We start from the raw sequence: 26,842 nt of genomic DNA on the forward strand, positions 1-26,842 counted from the left end.
ACAGGCAGGAATACTGATAAAACAGATAATGTAACAACAGGCAATTAAATATTGGCAGTCCGCATTGTGTTTAATCTGCATGGGGTGCCCGATGGCCAGTCTGGGCCTGGATATATTTTAGGGTGCATTACAGCAGATATATAAAACGAGGTGGGGAGGATTTAGTGCCACGTGGTAACATACATTTTCCATATGAGGAAATGTTCCAAAAACAATAGCAGATGATAGTATAAAAAGCAAACAGGTAACTAATCCACTGTTTGATGTTTTGGTGTACACAGGTATGTGCGTTTGTGTCTAAACTGCAGGGTTGTGATTCATTTTTAGAGCTCAGTTTTTAAGCCAGTCCTGGTAGTCATGACATCAGTTTTGTCATTCATCACTGACTTCATTGTTTCTTCAATTTTAGATTGCCCTCTCGTAAATTTGGGTGGATATATATATATATATATATATTGATAAGCAATACAATTATGACCTGCTTGATATTGTGTATTTGGTCCCCCTTTTGCTGCCAAAACAGCCCTGATCTGTCAAGGACTCCATGGACTCCACTAGATCTCTGAAGGTGTGCTGTGATATCTGGCACCAAAACGTTAGCAGCGGATCCCTTAAGTCCTGTAAGTTTCGAAGTGGGGCCTCCATGGATGCATCCTGATGCTGTATGTTTTCCAGGTAAGCGACGCACCAGGCCATCCATGTGATGTAAAAGAAAACATGATTGATCAGAACAGGCCACCGTCTTATATTGCTCTGTGGTCCAGTTCTTAGGCTCACGTGCCCATTGTAGGCACTTTTGGCAGAGGACAGGGGTCAGCATGGGCACCCTGACCGGACTGCGGCTACACTGTGTGTTCTGACACCTTTCTATTAGAACCAGCATTAACTTTTTCAGCAATTTGAGGTAGAGTAGCTCATCTGTTGGATTTGACCACATGGGCTAGCCTTAGCCCCACATGCATCAATGAGCCTTGGCCACCCAAGACCCTAACAGCAGTTCACCGCTTTTCCTTCAAAGGACCACCCCACAAGACCTCCAGTTTTTGACGAAAACTTTGAGGACGAGATGTTCACTTGCTGCCTAACATATCCCACCCACTGACAGGTCCTATGATAACAAGATTATCAGTGGTATGTTAACCTAAGAATCTTATGTGCTGTAACATATATATATATATATATATGTCCTAAATTAAAACAAGCTACAAATGTAACGCTCCTCTTCTACAGGGCTGAGCGAGAGTTTGTGTCTTGATTGCATCTGTTAGATTGTAAACATAACTAAGATTATATCAAGTGCAAAAGAGGATGTTTATCTGTTATTAATGTATCTCATCTGTTGATGTACCGTAGATCTTTTTGTGTCAAGAACCAGAGTCGCAGTCTGTGGTAAACTAGATTTCTGTCTATGGTAGGAGTCTCCAACTCCAATGAAATTTGCAAAATCATTAATCAGCAGCCACCACTACAAGCTTTCATGATCGGCTTCCATGAGCACAAGCAGGTGAGACCCTATGGCCTCTCAAATGTGTTGAGGTTGAAAAGCCTCTACACACTTGGATAAATTAGCAATGTAGCTAAAGTTTTGTGTCTTCGATGGGCAAACGTCTCTTCTAGACCAGACCTAAGGTTCCGGGTGCAGCTGCACTTTACCTATATGAAAGAGAATTGTCCAAAACAGACAATCACAACACAATGGGATGTTTGGCAGCCTATAAGCCGACATGTTGCCACACACCTTATTCTGTGGACATTGAGATTCAGGTAGGGTTAATTATCAAATGTTATATACAGATTACTCACATATAAGAGCAATTCTTATGTGGGAAAATTTGGCAACGTACTTGCTATTTCCCCGGCATTTCTCTAGCATATTAAAGAGGAGATATATTTTTGGGATGGAGCAGCCCTGCCAAGTGGAAGGATTCCTGGCCAAAGCTACTCTTGACACACAGCAGCAGAGGCTCAATATTCTCATAAGCCCAGCGCTGATTGACATCCCCTTCCTTGTAGCCAGTTTGTTCAATCAAATGTGACATTAGTATATATATATATATTAGTCTACAGCACTTAAAAGAGGGCATTCAAATATTTAATAAATATACATTATAATAGAAAACCATCCTATTCAGCCCATCATTTGTTTAATCATAGCCTAGCATAGTTATTTTTTATACCGGGTTCATTCTGGGCCATGTCATCTGTTAATGTATAGATATATGTTTTTTTAAAAGCCTAAGTCAGTGAATTGAGCTTTGCATACATATAAGAGATGGTGCCATCTGGAAACATAGGCAACAATAATACAGTATTCCTTTTTAACTCAATGTAACTTAAATATATTGTCAGGTTGTATGGTTTTAGGTTACTGTGATTATAACTACGCATTTTACGTGTTAGTGCCAGAATGTATGTGAAATACCATGTTAACTTTCCGGGGCTTATTTTCAACTCAATTAGGCCAAGCTCATAGCTTTGGTTCTGGCAAATGTTAAATTTTTAAAAAAAACATAATTTCCCCTGCAACTCAGATAGAGATGTATGGTATTTATCTGCCTTAGAATGTATTTGACCTTAGTGAATATAGTATGTCACTAAAGCTGATACCGAGTGTCTCCTTTAAATTAGGTGACGATGAAGATTTTGTTTAAAAACGAAAAGCAACTATAATCATGCATGCAAAGATTTGAAAAAAAAATGAATAAAAAATAATTGTAATAAATCATGGCAACCCAGTTGTTTGTAATGATATTATATACATGAATAAACCAATGAAATACCAAGACAATTGAAAACAGTCATAACTTCAAGGTTCATCATACAGCATTTGGAAATTGGTGATGATTGCACAGGTCACCTAAAGAAAAATGGCAAGTGATTTATTTCCTTCCTCTTGTAGAGATAAAGTCCTCTCATAGCCTCTCTTAGGAAGTGTGTAACCACTAGAATCTCTCAAAGCCCAAAGTGATGATCACTCAATAAGTAGTTGAAAACACTTTTTTTTATGTGTTCAGAATTTTGTTTTGGGGGGGGTGGATGACATCAAGTAATTTTGGTGCTTGTGCTGTGTTTTATTCCAAATGGCCCGAACCCCTGTTCTCTACGTGCTGCCAATGAATGAAGAGCATTGCTTTGAACACTTAGTGGTTAGTACTGTTGGCCTGTTCCACTTGGTAATGCAGAGCATGCACATCTTACGGTCTGGGTACCTTGGTGCTCATTCTATGCCACACTAAGGCAAACCATAGATTGATTCTGAAAGTTTAGGAACTTTTGCAAACCCTCTTTATCTCTATATAAATGCCCCATGGTCCCTGCTGATGATTTCCAATCAGACAAAATCAAAGTCAAAAGTCTCACCTTACTTACTTTAACTTCATTAGAACTTTCTGCTGGTACCCACACGCCAGGATGGAGAGTGAGGCTGTACTTTAATAACATTGATGTTTTATTGGAAACAAAATTTAAACCTTAACAAAAGGTTAACTTGATTAAACTTGATAACAAAGCCATATATATCTACCATATAGTCTATATACTATATATATATATATATACTATACTATGTGTACCAGCTTTTGGATTAGACTGTGCATCTACAGAAAAATGCTGGGAAGATAACAATTATAATAGCCAAAAGCACTTAATTAAATGGAGATTATGAACTGTTCAGGAAAAAAAATTAAAAAAAATGTAGAATTGGGGAGAAGAAAATTTGAGGATTGTAATTTTGGGGATTGCCTATATATGATATAAGATCTCAAGTCTGTCACTGCTAGGTGCACACAACCAGTAGTGTTCTCTTGAACTTGTTAGGAACCGATCCTCCAGACACACACAGAATTGGAAGAGACAGCTTTTGAACACTCAGGTATAACACCCTCTCTAGTCTCAGGTTACTCAGTATACAACTGATTTAAATACATGTAGTGATATTGGTCTAGAAGACATCAATCATATTAAAGAGGAGCTGTCATGAAACATATGTGGAATACTTATCGGTGTCCTATTGCTTCTACTGATATTGGTGCATCTGTGTAAGTTTGTTTAAGCAGACCGGTCATCCATAAAATGTATATTATACTTTTGTTCTGTATTTTATGATAAATTCACAAATTGGTTTACATCAGTAGCATAGTTAGAGTGTGAATGTGTGCTGATGTGTGACACCTTTTAAAATGGCTCGAATCAAAAAACTAATAATTTTTTTTTTTAAAAAAGGAACTCGTGTATGAAAGTAAAAGAGGGGTAAGATTTCACAAATACAAGAGAAACATGATGAACTTTTTGGTTTTTGGAGTGATTGGAGCCTTAACCTGACCCTAGTGTTAATTGTAGGAGAAAGTAATTATGTTGCTCCCCTTACAGCAGCAGAACAGCTACCTGTTACACCAATAAAGGTCTACAAATCTGTCACCTTTTCTTCTCTAATCCATCGCTTCTCCAGAAGTGACACACTGGATCTCACCGAGCAGGCAAAATGTAATGCATGCTTTCTTTATGTTATTAAATGTCAACGCGATATTCTATATTGTTCCATGGGATGAAAGGGTGGTATGAGAGACGCTGGTAACATCTGAATTTCACATGCAATAGAATGCCATCTCCAAGGCAAGTTCACCCTTCCTATTGTGATAGACTCAAGTCCTATATGCCTCCTGTAGAACAAAAAGATATAAAAACAACCCCTAAAACGGTTGACAAGATATGACTCTCTACAGCAACGCTCACCAGTGGCAGTCCTAATGGCCTACACGTTCTACCTTCCATTCTTCTTACACCATGAGTGCAGGAAATGATTAATTACGAGGTCGTCCCCAAGGTCTCCAGCACCTGTACTAGAGTTCCTTCTGCTGTCTGTACTAGCAACATGACCCTCTGCTGCCTTCGTAGGATAAAAAGACAAATTCTCAGACACAAGTCCTGCTCTTCAACGGCGGAGATGAACAGCTGTTACAAGGAAGCTCCATTTCTTAGTAGGCCAGAGGCCTGGCCATCTGGAAGGAAAGAGAAAAGCAGGTGGTACAGAGTCAGCAAGGTATGTTCTTGTCATGTTTATAAACTATGCGCTATGCTTGGAAACTCGGAGGCTTTGATGGTGGAAACAACTCCTCAAGATGTTAATTTTCCCTGAGAATACTTGTTAAGGAAGTGTAAATCTATACTTAACCTTTTAAGAGTCAGACAATAAGGTGTCCACGTGCACTTTTCCTTTGTACTCACTCTACAGAGCTTTCAGCTTGAGGCTGCATTGAGACATAACAGGAAGGAGAGTCCGTTCGTAGAACGCATGCAAAGAGAAAGTTTGTGGCTGAGACAGAACATATGGCAATTGCTAATATGTTAATTACTGGATATGATGTAGCGATTGCCATAGGTCCCTTTTTTTTGCTTTGAATTCTGCCATAAATGTTAACGGGACAGTCTAATGTCTCTGACACTCCGTGAGTACTTTAATATGCTTTCTTCCAAAATATAAAAAAGCACTTACTTAAAGTAGCAGCCCTGCTGCTGCAACTGCCCTCCTCCTCCATGGTATTTTTCCACTACTGGATGGCTGCGTGGAGTGCTCCCATCGACATCAATGGGCATGCGCATCGGGGGGGGGGGGCAGTCTGAACAGACCTACCCCGGTAGCGTTTTCCAAGCCAACTGGGAATGAAAATTTAAAGGGGACAACAGCTATCATATGCATATGGCTGGAGAGTCCCTTTAAGTCTAATCAGTAAAATATATCATCTGTTTACCAGCGGGCACCTGTTAATTGTAAATGCCACAGGGCATTTTTGGTAGCTTAGTTGTATGACACATTGATTCATGTTGTTAGTTTTATTACACTTCTGTATGTCTTGTAGACATGTGCAAAAAATTATTTTTATTTGTATTATATTGTAGTAGGAACTGTACTTATAGTTCCTTTCATTTACAGAATAGTGAAGGGGAGATACAATTAGTGCAAGTATTAGACGTTGTGATTGGAGTACAGTAGGTGAATAAAAATAGATAGATGGTCCCTACAGCGAGGAATGGTGTGTCACGACGCAATGTATTACGACACTAAGTACAAGCACTAAGGTCCTGTGGTTCTAAAGATTTAACATCGAATCAACAATCTCTAATGCATTGAAATTCATAATAATCTTACAGAAGTTATTTTAATAAATTGGCATTGTAGATGATATTTCTAAAACTAAACTTTAACAATCAGGAAAAAACAATCCTCAAATACTCTGTGTATATATGTATATATATATATATATATATATATATATATATATATATATATATATATTAGGAAGATCTGGAGCTTAATCACTTTGACTTTTCACCTTGGCGGATGGGAGGGGTGAAGTTATGGTTTAAGGAGAAATGAACACTAGGTCTGGCGAAGGAGTGATCGGTTGGAGTGGGACAGGATGATTAATCTCTTTTGGTGAAAGGTCAAGTTTATGTTAATCTGCAGGTATCAGTAGTGTATTGATCTTGGGTTGAAGGTCCCAAAGGGGAGCAGAGGAGAGGATATGAGATGGGCCCTATGGGGAAAATAGAATTAGCAGCAGCTGACTGTGGTCCATATGTGAAGAAAGTAAACAGATTAGCGGCCCATCTACAGAATGTGGGGCAAGAACAGGTGCTATGGCAGGTGGCGGCTGGGGACAGCGCAATCTGTGATGAAGCCTTACATATATAAACATCTTTAACCCTGTCAGTGTTGAATGTTAACAATTAGGTGATCCAATGGAGTAAATAAAACAACACTGGAAAATGCATACATGCCGGGATTGACTAGGAATTAAAATCAGTCCTGGCACCTTAAGGCAGCAGCCGATAAATGATGCACATGCAGCCACCTGCTTCATACATGGGGGCGCATGTAACGCTATTACACCCTTCCAGCATACAGCCGTGTATTCAGCCATCGGCTGTAGAACTGGATCTGCCACAAGATTGGCAGTAAAGGTAAGTGTACCGCACCCTTGGCCCACAGCGGGCATTTGTCTGCTTTGCCAGCTGGGTAGCCCAGGCCTGCTCCTCATAGTAGGCAGGAAGGATCTATATCGAGCTGAAGCAGACAGGTTTTGCCACAAGTACGGGCAAGGCTAAGCCGCAAAGTAATTTGAAGGGGCAAGATTGGGACAGGACCTGGATGAGGACAAACAACACCCATGCACCTAAATTAAACATTTTGACCCAAAAGATCTGGTCAGCTGTGACTTCTGGGAGCCTCTAGGCAATGCTAGTTCCCAGGAATGCTGTCGATAGTACTGAGGGTGGTATTAATCCAAGAAAAAAAAATGAAATTAGAAAAGAGAAGGGATAGAAGTTCCAACAACATAATGATTCAACAGACAGAATTTTGAACCCATGATCACAAATGTATACAATATTTACTTAATGGTCGTTTGTCAAAAGAAACAAGTTTTTTTGTTTTAATTAATGAAGCTTGTAACATAACTGAAATCCCCTCTTCAATTAAAGTCTTCCTTTTTTGCTGGCTTCTGTGTCAATGGCATGAGTAGGGTTTGCAAGTGGAGAAAGCACTGGGAGAGCAGGTAACCATTCCCAGTGGCTGCGCATGCACACGAGGCTCCTAGTGGCATTCACTTGTAAGGTCAGGAGCCTACTGCAAGGAACATGCCCACGTAGCCCTTCATACATGGGGAGCAGCTGTAATAAGGGAATGGGATCCTGTGCATGACAGTATGAGCTGGGTATATGTGCATCAACAGCACCGAAAGGCAAATCTTATGGGGCCCTTTCTCAATGCCTAGTGGTTTGGCGGCCCAAATGCCAACAACACATTGAGCATTCTGGCCATTGTCAGATGAATTTTTTTTCTCCCCAAATGCTCTTTTCTTATAAGATCTGCTTTTCAATATACTTTTATTTATATATTTATTTTTATATTTATATTTTAAACGTTCCACCTTCATAGGGTTTTCTGGGATGTGAGTGGGAATGATACAAAAAAGTATCATTTTCAATAACCGGTTTTAAAACTTTGAGTTACATAATTTGAAACAAATGTGTCTATATAAATTACAAAAGGGCTTTCAACAATGGAAGGGATCTATAAAAGTGAAAAGTGTTACAATTCTAACAGTACAAAAAGGGGTTTTATAAATAACCCACACAATGGCCCTTTTTGTTACTTATTCTAAGCCCATCTTCTTATTTATTTTATTTTTTATTATTTAATGAAATATAATTATTACCGTTATAAATTATATATATATATATATTTGACACATATCATATATATATATATATATATATATATATATTTTAACATTACATTCAAAAAAACTGTACAAGAGGTAGAGTTGTTGCCACTTAACTATGACTTCTAGATGCTTGGTAGTAAGGTTTTATTGTTCTTTTTTCATTAGTTTGGATTTTAGATGGTTTAATGAATTAAGCTCAATAAATCAAGTTTGCAAATCAAACTTCACTTTAATAAATTACATAGATAGGCCACAAAGTTGCATTACAATAATGACAAGGCCTTCTAAGACCCAAACCAAAAATGTTCCTAAATCCTTGGAATATTGGGGCGTATTCTCACATTTCCCTATTCCTTAAGAACTTAAAATGTTGGTATTAGTAAATTTGCAGAGACTCTTTAAAATATTATATCACACCCCACCTCACCTAAGTTATTTTATTGATCAAATATGCACTTTCCAATTTATATCATAAAATAAATATTTTTGCAATACTACCCATTGTCATTGAGATGCTGGGGGGAAATGTAGTCATAAATATAACTATATGAAAAAATATTTGTTACAAAAAATGACTAATAGAAAAACACTAAAATCTAGTGATTTTATGTGGCTGTGTAGTTTAAATCCACTGCCAAACACAATAAAAAAAACCCCACTATAGAGCTAAGAGACGATACATAGGCAGATAGAGAATGATATAGCTTACCCTGCCACCTAGTGTTTATTTTGCGTACTACATAAAAAAATCGCAACATCAACATTTCTAGGGGTAATTATAAATAGAAATTTCTGGTGCAAAGTTTCAAAAGTGGTCATATTACCATAGCTACCAAAGAAATGGTTCAATCAGCAGGGACATTTCATTTTCCAAAATGTTGCATCCAACATTTATAAACTAATAAATTATAAACTAATAAAAATAATGTATTAAATGTATTAGATAATAAAATAATAATAATTTATTATTATGGTGACCATATAAACAGTCTCACTGCTTGGAGTTAGCATCCCTCCTTACCATTCCACTTCTAAACAATACCCATCATTTTTGGGCACCGTCCCTCAGAGCTGCCCCACATTTACAAGCAGTGGTGATCATGGCTAACTAGGGAGAACCCATTCCCCGTCCAGGCCCACTGAGCTTTAGTAAGTAGTTAGCGGAGACTTAAATCAGAGTCCCCACTCGGCTTCCTCTGAACATGAATCAGCTTCTGGATCCAAGGAGAAATCTGATTGCCTTTTGGAGTCAAGAAGGAATTTTTCCCCCTGATGGCAGAATTCAAAGTAGCTTAATTAGGGTTTTTTGCCTTCTTTTGGATCAAGAGTAGGAAAGGTTAGATAGAAGGGTCGAACTTGATGGACTTGGGTCTTTTTTCAACCTTATGTACTATGTACTACGTAACTATGTAACCTAGTGAAGTAGAGTACCAGGATATGACATCACATCCCAACATTCTGCCTCTACAGATCACATGATGGATGGAAATGCAAGGCTCTTACCTTAATTATTATTATTTCCTTTTATTTATTAAGCACCAACAAATTACGCAGTGCTGTAAATTGGGGCAGTTAACACACACATAACAATTATACATTATTATATAGACACATTAGAAGTGGAGAACCCTGTCCGTGAGCTTGCCATCTAGCCTTATGGTACTTTATACAGTTTTCGGCAGGAATGGTGAGCTTACAATCTTTACCACACCTAACCACACCGCCATGACCTGTCTTGCTTAACTATGTGACATGAAGCGGTACGTCAGTTTAAAGTTGTACAATTGACATAACAGTGGCTTAAAAATGTAGCTTCGGTAAGTTATCACTGTTATAAAAGATGTTGGGAGAAAACAGCCCGTGTAAACCTAATTCATTGATAAATTGGTTGAATAATTGGTAGGCGTAACATCAGAAACTAAAGGCACTGGCGATAATTAGGAACAAGCAGAACGTTCATGTGAAGCACAATTTCTCTGATAGGATCAGGAGAAATAAAGTAGGTCACTCTGCCTGATGCTGCAATATCACACCGCTAAAAAAAGTTCAAACACTCTCCGCCGCGCCACATACGTACGAGATATTCTATCTCTCTCGCCTAGTGTGTGCTGATCCCAACAAAGGCGTCCTTCTCGGCCTGCCTGCCCTTAGCATTTTTTATCTAGGGAACAGGGAGACGTAAAAAGCGTTATCACAGACCGGGAATCGCTGAAGGCCAAGTATCACTCAGATCCTGACTGCCCTGCCGCCACATGAAACCTGGAACAGACAAATACCACAATCACAGGCACCTGCATGTCATATGTAGACATACCACACTGGATCTATATTGTCGTATTTCAGTGAAGGTGGGGAATGAGTGTGTAGTGATGTAAACCAATACAGAATACGCATTTGCAAAACTTCCATTTATTAATGTTACCATGTGCATTTGCATATGTGCCGTTTGTATAAACCCATTTTAATTGTATATGTGTGTTTCTATTTACATCTGAACTATTTGTGCAGTCACAACTTGGACTGAGTCCATGTAGGCAAGTTTTACTGATATGACTGCCAGCCTTTAAAGTGGTAGCAAGTAATGTGAACTCACAGTTGGTATCCAAAAGAAAAGAAGGCCCATGTTGGTCACACAAACAATCAAGAACCAAAGCACAAGGAACGTTTCCTCTACAACAACCCCAGACATAGATACTATTATTCATTGAGTCTTCTTAGATATATGTACAGAGAGGAAAGATGTTGACTTTGGTACTCACCTTTACACATGAGGAGAGCCCCAAGAGTTTTCACAAAGTATACAAAATCCAGAAATTAGCTCAACTGAGAACAGATAGTGCTTAAGTAGCCTGCCGTCCTGTGAATCCCACATTTCAGCTCCCTTTTCCACTACACAGTATTGATATATATGACTAGGACCCACAAGGGTAGCATAGAAAGAAACTACAAGGCAAATATCTTTCCATACAATGGAACCAACGACCCCAAAGATACATCACTCTTTTTTTTTCTTGAAGCCCAAAGTCATCATGTTTCATTGTTGTCAGTGAAGAAAGTGGATAGTAATCTCATGCTTTCATAAAGCCCCAGTGGATCCTCAGGTTGCCAATATGTTTCTTCATGGGCCAAACTCTCTCCATGGATATATGTGACTCATTCTCATCTACAAAGACCAACAGGAGGAGCAGTGTTTCTAAGTCAATCCTTAAGAAGTATACATTTGGGGACACACTGAGGTAGGTGCTCCACACCAAAGTACCCTTGTAAACAAGGAACACGGGGGGTTGCCTTAGTGTATAGTGTTAGAGTGAGTGAGTGTTAGCCACAGGAAAGGGGTAGAGGAAAGCACCAGCACCTAGCTACCAGTAACCCTAGGATCACAGCTTCATTGAGTATATTTAAAGACAGGTTGTACAGTTTATATATAAGGCAGCAAAGAACACAAATATTGACAGCTTCACCAGGTATACACTGGCACAACATGTGTACAGTCAATAATATTTAAATACCACAGCACACCGCCAACAATTATTTATACATAAGCATGTAACATATTATATAGAAGCAAAAGTGAGGAGGGTTTAAGGAAAAGGGATATCACAAAAGTCCAAAAGGTTGAGGTGATTGGGTGAGAGGAGGTGTGACATGCAATGTCTTTGTTCCTATTGGTCAACCTACTTTATGCCATGTTCGTCCAAACAGTTGCTGCTACTGCATCAGGGTGCCCTGACATGCTCTATGATGTCCTTGGTTCTGATGAGCTTTTTAATAACCCTAGATGACCATAAGTCTGGTCTAACTTCCTCCAGTTGGTGTACCCTCACAAACATGATAACATCCAGGTAAACCAGGGTGTATCAACTGTTTGGCTATATTCACTCTTTTCTCCCAGATCTTTAGCACCATGCCATATTCACCAAACCAGACCACATGGATTTTGATGAAGTCTTAACTAATCCCTGAAGAGCAAAGTGTCTTACTTCCCCAGGTGACCTTTGCTCCGAAAGCTTTGCAGAAGTCCTTGCATGTCTGGATGAGCGTTAAGACAGAAGGGCGATCTGCACGGATCACCCAGAAAGAGAGAGGTCTTTATTTCTTAATCTCTTCCTCTTAATGTGGTGACCCCACTTATTCCAGAATTACATCGCATGCAGTCTACAAAAAGCTGTTTGTAACAGGCAAAAAAGTGGAAGACTGGCCAGAAGCAAACTGGAAATGGGTAAATTTTTCGGCCATTTTCCAACACCAGGCTGTAAATGTCTTGGTACATTAGGTCAACATCTCTAAGGCAATCCTTCGCAGGGGCCTACCCATAGATTTGTGAGACAAAGGAGCCAAAGCTTTTTCTTGGTTATGACTGACCAGAGAAGCTCACACCTTGCAGGTCTTCATAATGTATTGTGGGATACAACAGGTCTGCTGAGGATGGACAACCTCCACAAAAGCCAACTACAACTTGCCAGCTGGTACCCAATAGTCCACATTAGTTCTGTTTGTAAAAGATGGTGATCCACAGTCCCTCAGCATAAGAAGTAAATAGGAATAACAGAAAGTACAGTGAGCAAAAAAGGCCAGGTCTGGCCTCACCTTTACATTTAGGGAGAACCCTAAGAGATTCCAAGGGAACATGGATAAAAAAAAAGGTTTACTGATTAGGACCAGTACAGACCAAAAATACGATGTCTGGTGGTGTTGGTTCCATCATGCCGAGGAGTTTTGCCGCAAAATTCACTTCTGGACTAGTACAGTGTTGTATGCAGCAATTTAGTTTTATCCTTGAGGCTGCCATTGTTGCCTATTGTGTGACAATTTAAGCTCAAACACCACACGACAATGTTAATAAAACTCATACTTGCATAGAGTTTAATTAGTCAGGTTGTTTGCCTGGGTAATTAAAACTGGGCTATTGTATTGTTCACCACAGGCAGTATGATAAGGATTTAGGGTGTTGGTCTAGTAGATTGAGCTAAGATAACAAAGCTAACAACGCATACAAATTGCTAATATGCTAAACTAGAAATATCTTGAAACTTAATAGAAAGTACTATAAAAAATGGACATCTGGTGAGAAAAGAACAACAGGGGGAGTTAATTGCCAAACATGGAGGCATTTTTTAGAGCTGGTAGAATAATGGGCAGACTAAATAGAGTGGGAAGTTTTAATTTGATATCAAATTCTGTTTCTCTGATTAATACACCAAGCTAAGAATTCTTCACCGGGAAACCTTACTTTAAATTGCAAGACAGATTCAGTGTTGACAGGTCTTTTTTAAGATGCGTGATGAACCATTGCCGAAGCACTGTCCTGGAGAGACAGGCTGGCTGCAAAGCAGATAAAGCTGATTGAAAGTTTTACATAGGAGCTTCCACATTTTGACAAGCAGTCTATTTCAATCTCCCAAGATACTAACCAGGATCTCTTAACACAACAGCCTCTAAACAACATGGTCCTTTTAGTAAATGGAGGGGTTGACATTATAGCAGAAAACAGATTTCCCATGTCACAGATTTCTGATTTATACCAAAATACAAAATAACTCTGCTTCAATTTCCTGGGAGTTTGAAAGACCCTAATTTCTATACATCTTAATTGTCTCTGACGTCTCGTCAGTCACTGGACAGTTTTCTCTGAAGATGGCCGGGCACAGCTGCCCAATTTCCTGCCCAGGCCCAGTATACTGGTTTGTACTCCTATTTCATGCAGACCTGGAAGCAGCCATCTTAACGATTGCTGGTTCTCTTGAAGTGGCCGACTTTGAGGAGCAGCTGAGGTGCATCTGTCACTGTACGCGAGGGGCAGATCGTGGTGAACTGTTGAGGCCTGACTTATCAACCATAAAGGGCAATTCCGACACAGACACATAAATAGACATATCATTATAGCTATCAGCTACCTCACAAAGGTTCAATCACTCTTTACTATTTACGCAATAACAGCTTTAAACAGGGAACCATTCAAATCCAATTGTATTGACAGGCTTATATTAATGAACGCATATGGCCCTTTCCATTGGGTGAGCGAATGACATTATGGTCTATGGAGCAGGCTGGCTTACTAAAGTGGCCATACAACAACTTTGCTAATAAGATTGAGTCTTAATATTGGCCCTCTGGCCCCTTGTCGTATAATGCAGATTAATTGAAACAAACAGCTTCCAATGTCTTTTTTTCACAGATTTTCTGTGTACATTTTTCTGGAAATATATCTAAATATTATTTCGATGCTGGGCAGTATAAGCAGGTCTCTTGAGGTGGCTGGCGCTTCATCTGTCCTTTCTTTAGCTTTTCCAATGAAAGGGGGCTTTCTTCCCCAGACGCAGTTTTACATGAAAATAAGGCCCCATTGTGTTCATTTGACGAAATCCCCCATCACATTGAGTGACTGTGTGTCATTTCATCAGTGGCACATAAGATTGGGCACTAGAAACCTACTTGTATAAATGTCCTGTCAACATACACTTAAAAAGGTCTCATTAATATAAATAGGTTCCTCAAAAATAATAACAGTATTATTTGTTTCTAATAGAATGTGTTACAATATGTCAGATGGAAAGCTCACCCACTACTGATTTTACAAGACTTTTGAGTGTAGTTCCTTCATCACTCCTGAGCAGCTCTCTCTATATAAACGTATAATATAATTATATAATGCTGTGCTGGCACTAGAATAAGAGCTCCTGGTAAATCTAATGGGATCAATAATATGAAAAAGTGAAGATAACAGCTTTAATATACCGGTACTCAGTTTATACAAACTTGAGACTTTTTAAAAGGCATATGTTTACAGGCATTATAGTCTATATTTTACAAAATGTCAAGTATAATACATTCTTCAGCATAATATGCACGTGAAATATAAACAAAATAATTTAAGTGCAAATACACTATATGACCAAACCTATGTGGACACCCCTCCTAATTACTGAGTTGAGGTATTTCAGCCACCCCATTGGGGTGAACACTGGACTAGGCATCTGGTGGGAGTACATGCAAAAATCTTTTTGAGTGAATGGGCACAGATTCCCACAGAAACACTATAAAACCTTGTGGAAAGCCTTTCCAGAGTGCTGGAGGCTATTATAGTCACTACGAGGGGTCAACTCTATATGGTTTTGGAACGGCATGTCCAACAAGCTCATAAGGGTGTGGTGGTCAGGTGTTTTGGTCATATGTGTATTTTGTTGGTATATGTATATATTATGCTGCATATTGTATAAATAAAGTATCAGAAGCTCTTGTTTAGCCAAAACCCAAGTGTGCGTATGGACCACCATCTTTCCTCTATATTCTTAACCTTATTTGATGGTACCTTAGGCTGGTCTGCATGTGAGTATTTGACCATAGAGAAAGTGAGAAACACTAGAGAATCCAATACATGTAGAGGAAAACTCTCTGACACCACCGTCTCTACCCTCTGCTCTGCATTTTCCAGAGTAATTTGCTTTTTTGGCCTGAACCCAGAGGCCAAGCAAGCCAGACTAAACAAAGTTAATTGATAGGGCAGTATACATCCTGGCACATATAAATAGAGGTGAATAATGTGACTGCACTTTACCTTAAAATCTTTTTTTGTTAAAATTTTACTTTTTGGGATATATATATATATATAAAGATATATATACATGTTATTTTATAAACTGGGTAGTAACCTAGATTAGGTGTCTGGTGGAAGCACAGGAAGAAACAGAAAACAAATTAAATAAAGCATGGGATGTGCATAAAGCCACCCTAAAGAATGAATCAAGTAAAACGCTAATAAGTTAACATTAATACGTTGAAAAAAGGGATCTTAGTGCTTAGTATCTTAGTTTCACATAGCTTTGCCACCAAGCAAGCTTTGTTGCAAGGAAGAGAAATCAGGAATAACATAAATTGGTAGAACAAGTTCCCACTGAAGATCAGGTACCATTGGCTTCCCTACCATAACCAAACAACGTAACACGTCACTTGTGTGATTGATCATTCCCTTGGGGGTGTCTTGTCTTCAGAAGTCCAGACTGTTTTTGCCAGTGTTTTGCCTTATCCATCCCATGGCTCCTGTGATTTAAAGTGACATGCTATGAATGGTTTTCGTGTAGTGCCGCTAATTGAAAAGTTGATTGCAATTAATCCTTTGATACAAATGCCTCCCAGAGCTCTGAGTTGTGGGCCATGCAGCTGTTTCTTAGCCTTCAATGTCAAATGGTCTAGCACAGCATTCACATACACATCGAGGCATCTAAGACACACAGGAAATATTTAAATGTAACTGGAGTGAGCTGTTGAAAGAAATGCACAAAATCCATAAACTGAGAATTCAAACCAAAAAAGAAAGCAGCTGTAAGTAATATCTGAAGCAATCCACCAATCTGTCACATTCTTCTTCTTTGTATTGTACCATTTCCGCAAAGTCCAGACAGACAGCTGCCTCCACAGATTAGTTTATCTGATCACACACAAAGATACGTATGTAGCTCATTGACATCTGCAAAAAAAAAACTTTTGATGAGTGGTTGACTAGCTCAGTGATGGCAAATACCCATTTCTTAATAACTTATAAACAGGCCATGTTTTCTGCCATGTTTACGGTGGCATAGACATCTCTCTTGGTGTAGGGCTTTGGTTGTGTTTGGCTGGGGGCTTGTCAATTGCTTTGAGACAGGCATGGTTTACTGGCTCTTCTGAAGGTAGGATGATGATTGTATTTCCAAAAGCTGTTCTTCAGGCAACCAGTCCAGTTTAGATGTGATTAGTTGGAGAGTCTGGTTCCCCATTAGAGTTTAATCCTACATCTTTTGCCACAAACATTCCCCAACACAAAGCATTTTATATTCTAAGCAGGTGTTTTAAGGTTTCATCATCAAGTTTGAAGACATTTACAGAAACTAAAAATTATCAGGTTTTAACCTCTTGCCATGTCCCCTTGGCAGAGCCTCCAGTGATGACCCCTCCCCGCCAATCCTCCAATCAGGGAGAGGATGTCACCAGCCGTTCACATGAGGGGATCGTAGCGCAAAATGCCGTTGCTTCCGGTGACATCCTCTACCTTAATGCTCCAGCTGGGGCTGAGGACGTCACTGGAAGTTTTCCCCATGAGGTTATGTCTGCAATGATGAAAAGAAAAAGAAGCTCTATAGGCTCTCCTCTATGATGGTAAGGATATATTTCACAGAAGGCCGATTGCTTTTAATGGTAGATTTTCTAGAGCTATCCCGCATTAACTTCTCATTAATAAAGTACCAAACTGCCTTACATCCTTGCTCAAGTCTTCACCCTTGAGAAGGGCTAGTTTATTAGTTACCTCTATTATCTGCATCTATTTCGGAATGGAGCAAGGTTAATAAATACAACTTTGCCAGTAAAGTGAAGTAAAGGTTTGCAATATGATGTTCCTGCAACATATATATATACGTGACCGCATATGGCTTCTAAGGACTCGCTGCCATATATCATGTAGAACCAGCAGCCTGAATTACAGGATGAGTACAAAGCAGATTTTTTTCCAAGCTGACTGTTCTTTATGGTCGGAAAGAATATATATTTGTATAATAAATATTTTATTGACAGAGCAGGAATTATGCTTTTTCATTGTGCAAGTTAACATGACAGTGGTTAAATGGTATATACAACGAAGACCATGTGAAATGGAGGAGATACTAAGTTCCGTGAGAAATTTGGTCCGTGGAGAAGCAGGGCGTTTGTTCTTTGTACTGTTCCCTCCAACAGATCGAAGGCTGATAATGAGTAGTATGATCCACGCAACTATGGCATCTCCCACCATCATGTAAATCATTATTAATGGGTGCTGAGTGCTTTCTATATTCTATTTTATTTGGCTGTTTGCAAAGGGGAATCTAAAACATACCCTTTTCCCTAAATTTATTTACAATTAACAATTCTGTTGGGGTTTTTTTTTAAATATCGGTGTAAATCAGATTTCTCTTTTCGAATGCATCCAAATAGAAGGTTTTGTCCATGTTTGGGGCCACCTTTTTTGGGGTGGTATATGTCATTTACAAAGTAAACTGCTGCTGCACATATGAAAGCAAAGGCCACTAGCTTCCAAGGTTCACTTTCTCTCTTCACGTTAGAACGCTGTTGATTTCTTCTAACCACAGTTTAATCCGCAGTCCTTTTTGAAAGGCTTCTTGTTGTCTCCCCAACCTTGAAGGTTACTGCTCTTCATTATAGGGATAGAGCAATTTGTGAGATTTCCAGTTTTAACAGTTTAGGAATAAAGAAAACATCGCGTTAACTGTTGCTAAATAAAATGCAAGTACAATGGAGAGTTGCTTATGGTGGGAGCCCTGTTTAGTACTCCTATTAAGAGTCGATGCAATGTCTAATGTGATATCAGGGGAATTGAAGGAATATGCTAGAGTTCCAAGTGGGCCATCAATGTCTTGTTATTAAGGCCAAGGAAAGGTGCAACAGCTGCACTGGGGTAGGATCCCCCATAGTCCCTCCATGTATGAACCACACAGCCGCTGCTTAAAACGGAAAGATCCTTTTTTTCAGGATGTACAGTACAGTCGCCAAGAAAAACGCCAGTGCCAAAAAGATGAGAAGTTTGTCTGTCAGCTCTCGCCGGTTGTACTTGGTGATGAGCTTCCGTCCGAGCTGAATAGTCCCCGACATGGATTTAAACTCTTCATTTGCCTCTTGGATGGTCCTGGAAGAGGTCGCTAGGGGGAAAAAACAGTATAGAATTAAAATTTCTGCTTGTTGCAATATAGCCCAGAGGTTTCCGTATGCACTCTATACATTCTCTGTTTATAGCTAGTCCACATGCTACATCTTTGCAAACCAGTTATGGTCCCTGTTTAGAACAACCTATCCAGTTGTAAGTTAACGTCCCTATAATATTTTAACCCAAACCCATCCCCCTCTCCATTTCCCCTATCCTTAAAACCAGGACTAACTCTGTGCACCGCTTCTCCATACCTAGCGTATGCACAGTGATTTCACTCTGCTGTACTTGCTGTGACATCATTCGGCTGATACCCATCAGGCTCTCGGTGATGCTGCTCGCCGATTGGGCCAGGTTCTCTTTCGTTACCTTCCTGTTGAGAAAATTGACATTTAATTGCATTACAAATGTGTCTGCATATACTTTACAATACGTACATGAAGATGAAAAGAGGTACCATATTTTCATAATAAACAAAGATGTTGTTCAATCATGAACATATTGTATTGTTCAAACACAAAAAGAATACAGAATTATTACAATTATTGAATACTTACTGTTACAGCAAAAAAACTATGACTAGCCTAGAATTAATACATTTATAGAGTGCCAAGACGTTTGTATGGGGATTTAGAAGAGAGGGATCCAGCTCAGGAGATGAAAAGTAGATTAGCATGCCATCTGGACAGAAATGGTACTGCAATCAGTGAAATTTAGTTTTCCAAGAGTGAAAAGAAGAGGAAACAGAACTCATCCTCGAGAGCGGCGGGCAGACATTTAAAAAATATGAATGTGACATAAACTGGCATGATAAGGAAAAAGTTCTGTCCTGTCTTCACACACTGAACACTTAAATCAGACATAAGGATGAACCTTTTGAGGTACCTGCAGCTCTCTCACATCTTAAGTAAACTTCTGGAAACCAATTCCATTAAGAAAACTGTGCATTGCAGAACAGAATCTGATTAACTATTAAAGTTTAATTAAAAGTATATAATTATATACAGAAGTGCCCTTTGGGGAGATGTATTAATAGTGTTTTTTCCAAACACCTAGGGCTTTATTTACTAAAATAGTACAATCAGTACTTTTTGTAATAGGAAAGACCAGTTCACCTCTTCCTACAAGGGTTGGCCCGTCATGATGCGTGGTTAGATTAACCCCTAGTTTTATCTTTAACTTGAAATTTCCCAGTATCTGTAAATATGCCTGACAAGTTAACAAAAGAAACGGCAACTACGGTTACTCATTTTCTCAGGCAGTTATTGCTGGTTCAAAGTAGGGCTGCAACTAACGATTATTTTCATAATCGATTAGTTGGCCGATTATTTTTTCGATTAATCGATTAATCGGATAAAAAAATGAATGTAAATTTTTCATTTATTTAAAATAATTTAATAAACAAATTGTTAAATACAAACATCAGAATAAAAAAAAACTTTGATAAAATACATTTCTTGTCTTTATTTCCCAACCAGCCCCCCCCAATTTATGCACGTTTGAGCCCAGGCTTGCCACGCTGCCTCCCACATATGCCACGCCACGCTGCCTCCCACATATGCCACTCCACGCTGCCTCCCACATATGCCACTCCACGCTGCCTCCCACATATTCCACTCCACGCTGCCCCCCACATATACCACTCCACGCTGCCTCCCACATATACCACTCCACGCTGCCTCCCACATATGCCACGCCACGCTGCCTCCCACATATGCCACTCCACGCTGCCTCCCTCATATGCCACTCCACGCTGCCTCCCACATATGCCACTCCACGCTGCCTCCCTCATATGCCACTCCACGCTGCCTCCCACATATCCCACGCTGCCTCCCACATGTGCCACTCCACGCTGCCTCCCACATATACCACTCCACTCTGCCTCCCACATATGCCACGCTGCCTCCCACATATACCATTCCACGCTGCCTCCCACATATGCCACTCCACACTGCCTCCCACATATGCCATTCCACGCTGCATCCCACATATGCCACTCCACGCTGCCTCCCACATATGCCACTCCACCCCCACATATGCCACTGTGCCTGATACGCCTTATACCCCCTGATACACCACTCCATCCTCCCCAGACATGCCACACTACCTCCCAGACATGCCACGCTGCCCTCCCCACATATGCCACTCCAGTCTACCCCCAGATATGCCACTGTGGCCCCAGATATGCCTTATACACCCTGATACACCACTCCGTCCTCCCCAGACATGCCACACTGCCCTCCCCACATATGCCTTATATACCGTATATGCCTTATACCCCCGGATATGTCTCTCCGTCCTCCCCTGATATGCCTTATACCCCCCAGATATCTCATGGTGCCCTCATAGAGTCACAGACCCGTTCACATCACACTGACATCATACTTTTTTAAATAAGTACTGGGTTAATCTTCACTGCCCCCAGGATTTAGATTCCCCTTAGTTTGGCCCCCCTTTATCTCTAACTGCACCTTAAGTTAACTTTATTAAATTAATCAAATTAACCCTAAACACCCCATTAACCATAACTACCCCTAAATTAACTCTAAATACCCCATCAAAACAACTACCCTAAATTAACCCTAAACACCCCATTAACCATAACTGCCCCTAAATTAACCCTAAACACCCCATTAACCATAACTGCCCCTAAATTAACCCTAAACACCCCATTAACCACAGCATCCCCTAAATTAACCCTAAAGACCCTGTCAACCACAACAGCCCCTAAATTAACCCTAAACATACCATTAACCACAACTGCCTCAAATTAACCCCAAACACCCCATTAACCACAGCTGCTCCTAAATTAACCCTAAACACCCCATTAACCATAGCTGCCCCTAAACACCCCATTAACCATAACTTCCCCTAAATTAACCCTAAACACCCCATTAACCATAACTGCCCCTAAATTAACTCCCACCTCCCCTAACTTTCAGCAGCCCAAATATTAATTTTATACTTACAGTTAGATGAGTGTCACAGCCATGTGGTTCTGGCCTTCTGGGAGAAGGAAGGGGGCGGGGCAAGTTGTCACAGTGATTACAGGGAGGGGCTGGTAAGTAGGAGCTGCTGCTGTGAGTCAGACTAAACGGATTATATAATGAGGGGTATTTTTCAGAGCGTTTGCTCTGAAAAAACCCTCATTTTATAATCGATAATAATCGATTCAACTAATCGATAATGAAATTCGTCGGCAACGAATTTCATTATCGATTATTATCGATTTTATCGATTAGTTGTTGCAGCCCTAGTTCAAAGTACAGACTATTGCTTTTTGTTTTCTTAAACTTTTGAGTTCACTTTTCGTATTGGGGTCACTGGTCCTTTAACTCTGGGGTGAGCATTTTATATGTAAGCACAAAATTCTTATGGAAAGACAGCAATGCATTAACCAATAATGCAGACAGTAATACATAATCCAAATAGCATACCTTTGCCTTGTAGGATCCCCTCCGACAAGCAGCTCATCCTTCTCAGCGTTGTCTATTGCCTGCTTAGAAGAAAGGTTTGCTTTCCTCCACACCGTCTGGTTGCTAAAATACAAGTGAAAAGTTAGGGATACATTGCCGGGCTCTTTTTGTTAGTATTACCAGCCACCCAGCATTAGAATTGCTTCCAGTACCCTCAACCGAGGAGGATGGCTTCTTCCAGCATAGAAAATAATTATTCTGAAGAGTAATAAACTAATTTAATTTTATCCAACATGGCACTAATCATATAAACCTTTGTATAAGATGTGTGTGGATTTTATACTATTTAATCCATGCCCTTCTCCAGCACCTTCTCATCACTTTGGTAGAGAGAGTGAGATGTACGTACAATGATTACACACCTAAGCATCTGCTTTTTGTGACACTCCATTTCCTTCAACAAAACGTGCTTGTCCGACTCTTTATCTTGTTCTTTGGCCAGTTGATCAAGATCCTGTATAAGAAGAAAATTCACCAAGTTAAATCATCCAAAAACAGAATTAGAGCCAGAAGCGTTTGAACAAAGAAGATAACAAGCATGTCCAATCTAGCAATAAAGATACAACTCATTTTAGTGTTTATTGTTCATAAAAGTTAGAAGGCATTGTCCAAAATGCAGGGCAATCAACACAGAAATCAACTGAATGTTCCAGTTGATTTCTCTCTATGCTTGTCCACCTCCATCTCAACTGAGGTTGTGTCCAAACCTCTGTGTCTCCAAAAAGATTCTCTGACAATAGCTACTCAGCTGATCCTGCATAAAGGGTAGATAATGTGGAAGATGTTTTGAAAGTCAACTTAACGAAGCTGTTATGTCATCACAAACTATGGGCCTCATGGATTTAAAAGGTCTCACAAATGAGGAACCTTAATCTCGCATACAGAATAATTTAGTAATTTAGGTCCACTGAGTCCAACCCTTCTGTTGACCCAGAACAAGACTTTGGCGTAATTCCCACTTGTGTCTGAAAACGGGAAAACTTTCCTTCTTGGCTCTATAATACAATCTGATTTCTCACTGGATCGAAAAACTATAACTTAATCACAGGTCACCGGAGAGTGGTTTGTATTGTCTGTGTGTGTGTGTGTGTGTGTGTATATATATATATATATATATATATATATATATATAGATACACAATTATAAACAAAAGTCAATAAGCAGAGGCAATTGTGATCGGTTTTTGAATATGCCAATCTTTTGCCTATTTCTTACAAAGTTCCTGAGCTGCCCAGTAATGTATACCATCTGGCTCTAGTTCTTTATCCATTTTAACTTTATTTAGCAGTTTTTTCACTTTGTTCTGCGTCGGCAGGGCTGGATTAACCACAGAGCACACGGAGCAATTGTTCCAGGGTCCCCAGCGTTCTGAGTGGCCCTAACTGGTCCATCGTCCCTCGCTGACACTGAGTGCCCAGAAGTGAGATCACGGCACGCAGTGTCAATGGGGGGGACTTGATTGGGTTGGGTGCTGCAGGCCACAAAGAACACACAGGTGTGAAGTGGAGGATGCTGTAAGTATTGTATATGTATGTTTGTGTATGTATACGCATAGGGTGTACTATATATCTGTGTATATGTATGTATATGTATGTGGATATATCTGTGTATATGTTTATATGTGTGTGTGTGTATATGTATGTGGATAGGTATGTGGCTATATCTGTATATATGTATACATGCGTGGGAGTATATGTGTATATGTGTGTGTGGGTAGAATATAAGTTAGAAAGATGATGAAAAACGTAAAAGGCAGACAGGCAAGATAAAAGAAAAAAGGGAAAAAAAACAGAAGAAGTATGGAAAAGATGTCAGCAAGTGAGGTGCAAAATAGAGATGGGGGAAAAGCAAATTGCCAAAAAGGAAGGCAGAAAGTGCTTGCTTAACGCAGGAAATTCAGAGAAGGGCCGTTCACGTGTAATTGCTCTACAGCCCAAAGATCCTTAACCTGGTCCTGATCACAAGTTTCCGGCACGCTTTCATTTGCAGACCTGCAGAAATCGGCCCTTCATTGATACATACAGAGTGAATATTCTTCATAAACCATCTTACCAAATTCAGATTCCAGTGGACTTTATTTCCGATTTTGCCATTAATGTCATTTGAGTCTTTTGGGTGTCTTCCTGTCACTGGCGATCCATTCTTCATTTTCTACTTCTGCAATTCTCATTGCTCTTTTTGCCTTTTTATTAGTATTTTTGTATTTGTGCTACGGATCCCTCTGCCTTAATTATTTTAAATACCATTTGCTTTTTTTTTTTTTTTTTTTCCAGAACACCGTGCTCACCTGTATTCTCATTCTCAGTAGGTGGAACTTTTCCTTGACTTGGTCATTGAGGTCACCCAGGGCACTTAAGGGACCAGAACATTCCCGGATGTCCTACAAGCAATATGTACAATTTGTTAGCACTTTTAAGTCTAGGCAGATGAGACTTATCTAGCTTTACATACTACCAATATAGATACTTGGACATCAGCACTGTGTTAGAATTATGTGACATCAAAGCAAGACTACACGGCCAGCTGGTAACATTTCGCTGGTCACTTCAGTAGCCATTTTTAAAAATGAAAATATACAAACGTGTTTACAATATTCTGATGTGAATGTGCGACATATATGATGTACACATACGCGAGCGGGTACCAGCTTTATAAAGACAATTACGCAAATGAATAACATACAGGGTAAGGAATTAGCCATTTCTTCATATACATGTATATGAATGCGCTATATAAAATAATAATAATATGTGTATGTGATGATGTGTATCACACTGCTTATCATATATTTTGGAGTCTTTATGCCAGACAAGGCCCCCTTAATATTTCTTTCAGTGCATACGGCAGGTGACAATCACAGATAAGTCAATTGCCACGTTTACTGAAGCCCAGAATGTGTGAACTGTCCACGAACACGGGGAAGATAATCCACTTCCACGCAACCCTCGATGGATATTTAGGAATACGTCACGCTAACACATGTACCTGAATCAGAGCTTTGATCTCCAGATCGTATTTGACAATTTCTTTGTGACAGATCTGGACGTGGATATCCTGGGAAGTCGCCATCGCTAATATTTGCAACTACGGCAGGCGACTAGGGACAAAAATGGGAAACAGTCGCAAGGAAGACATAAATTGTACTGTATTAGCGCCACCTGCTGTATGTACAGTGGTACAGGCAGCGATTATACTCTGGATTCATATAATGCTTTTTTCCACTGATTATCTGAGATTCTCTTACAGAATACTTTTTTCGTTTTTCTTATCGTTTCTCAATACCAGATAAAGCTGCACTGATTTTCTATTGAGTTAAATTGAGTCAAATGTATTGTAAAAATGACTTTAATCATTGGCAAATGGTTTTTGGAAAATGCCCAATGCTTTGTCATTACTAAGGGCAGCACTAATGATGAATATTAAAAGAAAAGGAGCCAGGTAGTGAAGTGGATGGCCTGGAAAAATAAATCTCCACACTTTTGAACCTTATGAAGATATAAAACCATCACTATATGGCATAGTTGCCATCAATTATCAATTTCCCCCTTTTTACTTTAATTATATGCATATTTTTTTTTCTTTTTCCCAAGACAGTTTATGCATAAGGATGGTAGGGCTAAATACGTTCTTTATTTTTTCTTCTTTTTTGTGTCTGATGACCTGGGAATCAAGTACAAGTTCAGAGGTCAGCATACGTCCTCCTTCACAGTATATTTTTTTGAGTATATCAAAATTAAAGTGTACAGAAACGTATCTAACTTACGAAGTAACCATGTTGGTTTGTAGACGTTATCACCATGGTGTGTCACTTGCCTACCTAGGGAAATTGGCCCTATAAAAGTTACAGTGGACATAAAAAGTCTACACACCCCTGTTAAAATGCACGGTTCTTGTGATGTTAAAGAATGAGACAAAGATAAATCATGTCAGAACTTTTTCCACCTTTAATGTGACCGATAACGTGAACAATTCCATTGCAAAACAAACTGATATCTTTGAGGGGGGGAACCCTCACAATACCCTGGTTGCATAAATGTGCACACCCTTCAAAAAGTACTTCAGCAAAGTATTAGTTTATTTTATTACAGCAATCAGTCCTTTTGGGTAGGAGTCTATTAGCATGGCACATCTGGACCTGGCAATATTTGCCCACTGTTCTTTGCAAAAGCGCTCCAAATCTGTCAGATTGCGAGGACATCTCCTGTGCACAGCCCTCTTCAGATCACCCCACAGATGTTTCCAAAATGTTAATTTTCTTCTGGTGAAGCCATGCTTTCGTGGATTTGGGTTTGTGTGTTTATTTGATCTATACCTTTAGTGCTGAGTTTACGTGTGGTTTCCAGTTGATCTATACCTGCAATGCTATGTTTCCATACATTATTATTGTATACCTGCAAATACAGGATTTGTTTGTCTGATTCTATGTATTCAGTGCTGAATTCGCATGTGAATTCCAATTGATCTGTACATG

At 39.6% G+C, this 26,842-nt stretch overlaps 1 protein-coding gene across 1 annotated transcript; it reads right to left on the reverse strand.

Annotated features, from left to right (window-relative positions):
• Positions 1-18,695: 18,695 nt before the first annotated feature.
• Positions 18,696-25,440, reverse strand: LOC149297920 (vesicle transport protein SEC20-like). The gene is made up of 6 exons (XM_089488114.1): positions 25,357-25,440; positions 24,659-24,751; positions 22,733-22,824; positions 22,332-22,433; positions 19,149-19,267; positions 18,696-18,889 (listed from the first exon to the last, which is right to left on the reverse strand). Exons 1-6 carry the CDS (start codon positions 25,438-25,440, stop codon positions 18,696-18,698), a joined length of 684 nt encoding a protein of 227 aa, XP_089344240.1.
• Between the last annotated feature and the right edge of the window lie 1,402 nt (positions 25,441-26,842).

Source organism: Sceloporus occidentalis, unplaced genomic scaffold (genome assembly GCF_023333645.1).
Source record: "Sceloporus occidentalis isolate IW3139 unplaced genomic scaffold, rSceOcc1.0.p SCAF_36, whole genome shotgun sequence".
Lineage (NCBI taxonomy): Eukaryota > Metazoa > Chordata > Lepidosauria > Squamata > Phrynosomatidae > Sceloporus > Sceloporus occidentalis.

Coding starts and splice junctions, on each gene's coding strand:
- LOC149297920 (XM_089488114.1), bottom strand. CDS start 25,440: ATGGCGACTTCCCAGGATATCCACGTCCAGATCTGTCACAAAGAAATT. Junction 22,825..24,658: donor TACTGAGAATGAGAATACAG/GTGAGCACGGTG, acceptor CTTCTTATACAG/GATCTTGATCAACTGGCCAA. Junction 18,890..19,148: donor AATCACTGTGCATACGCTAG/GTATGGAGAAGC, acceptor TTTTCCCCCTAG/CGACCTCTTCCAGGACCATC.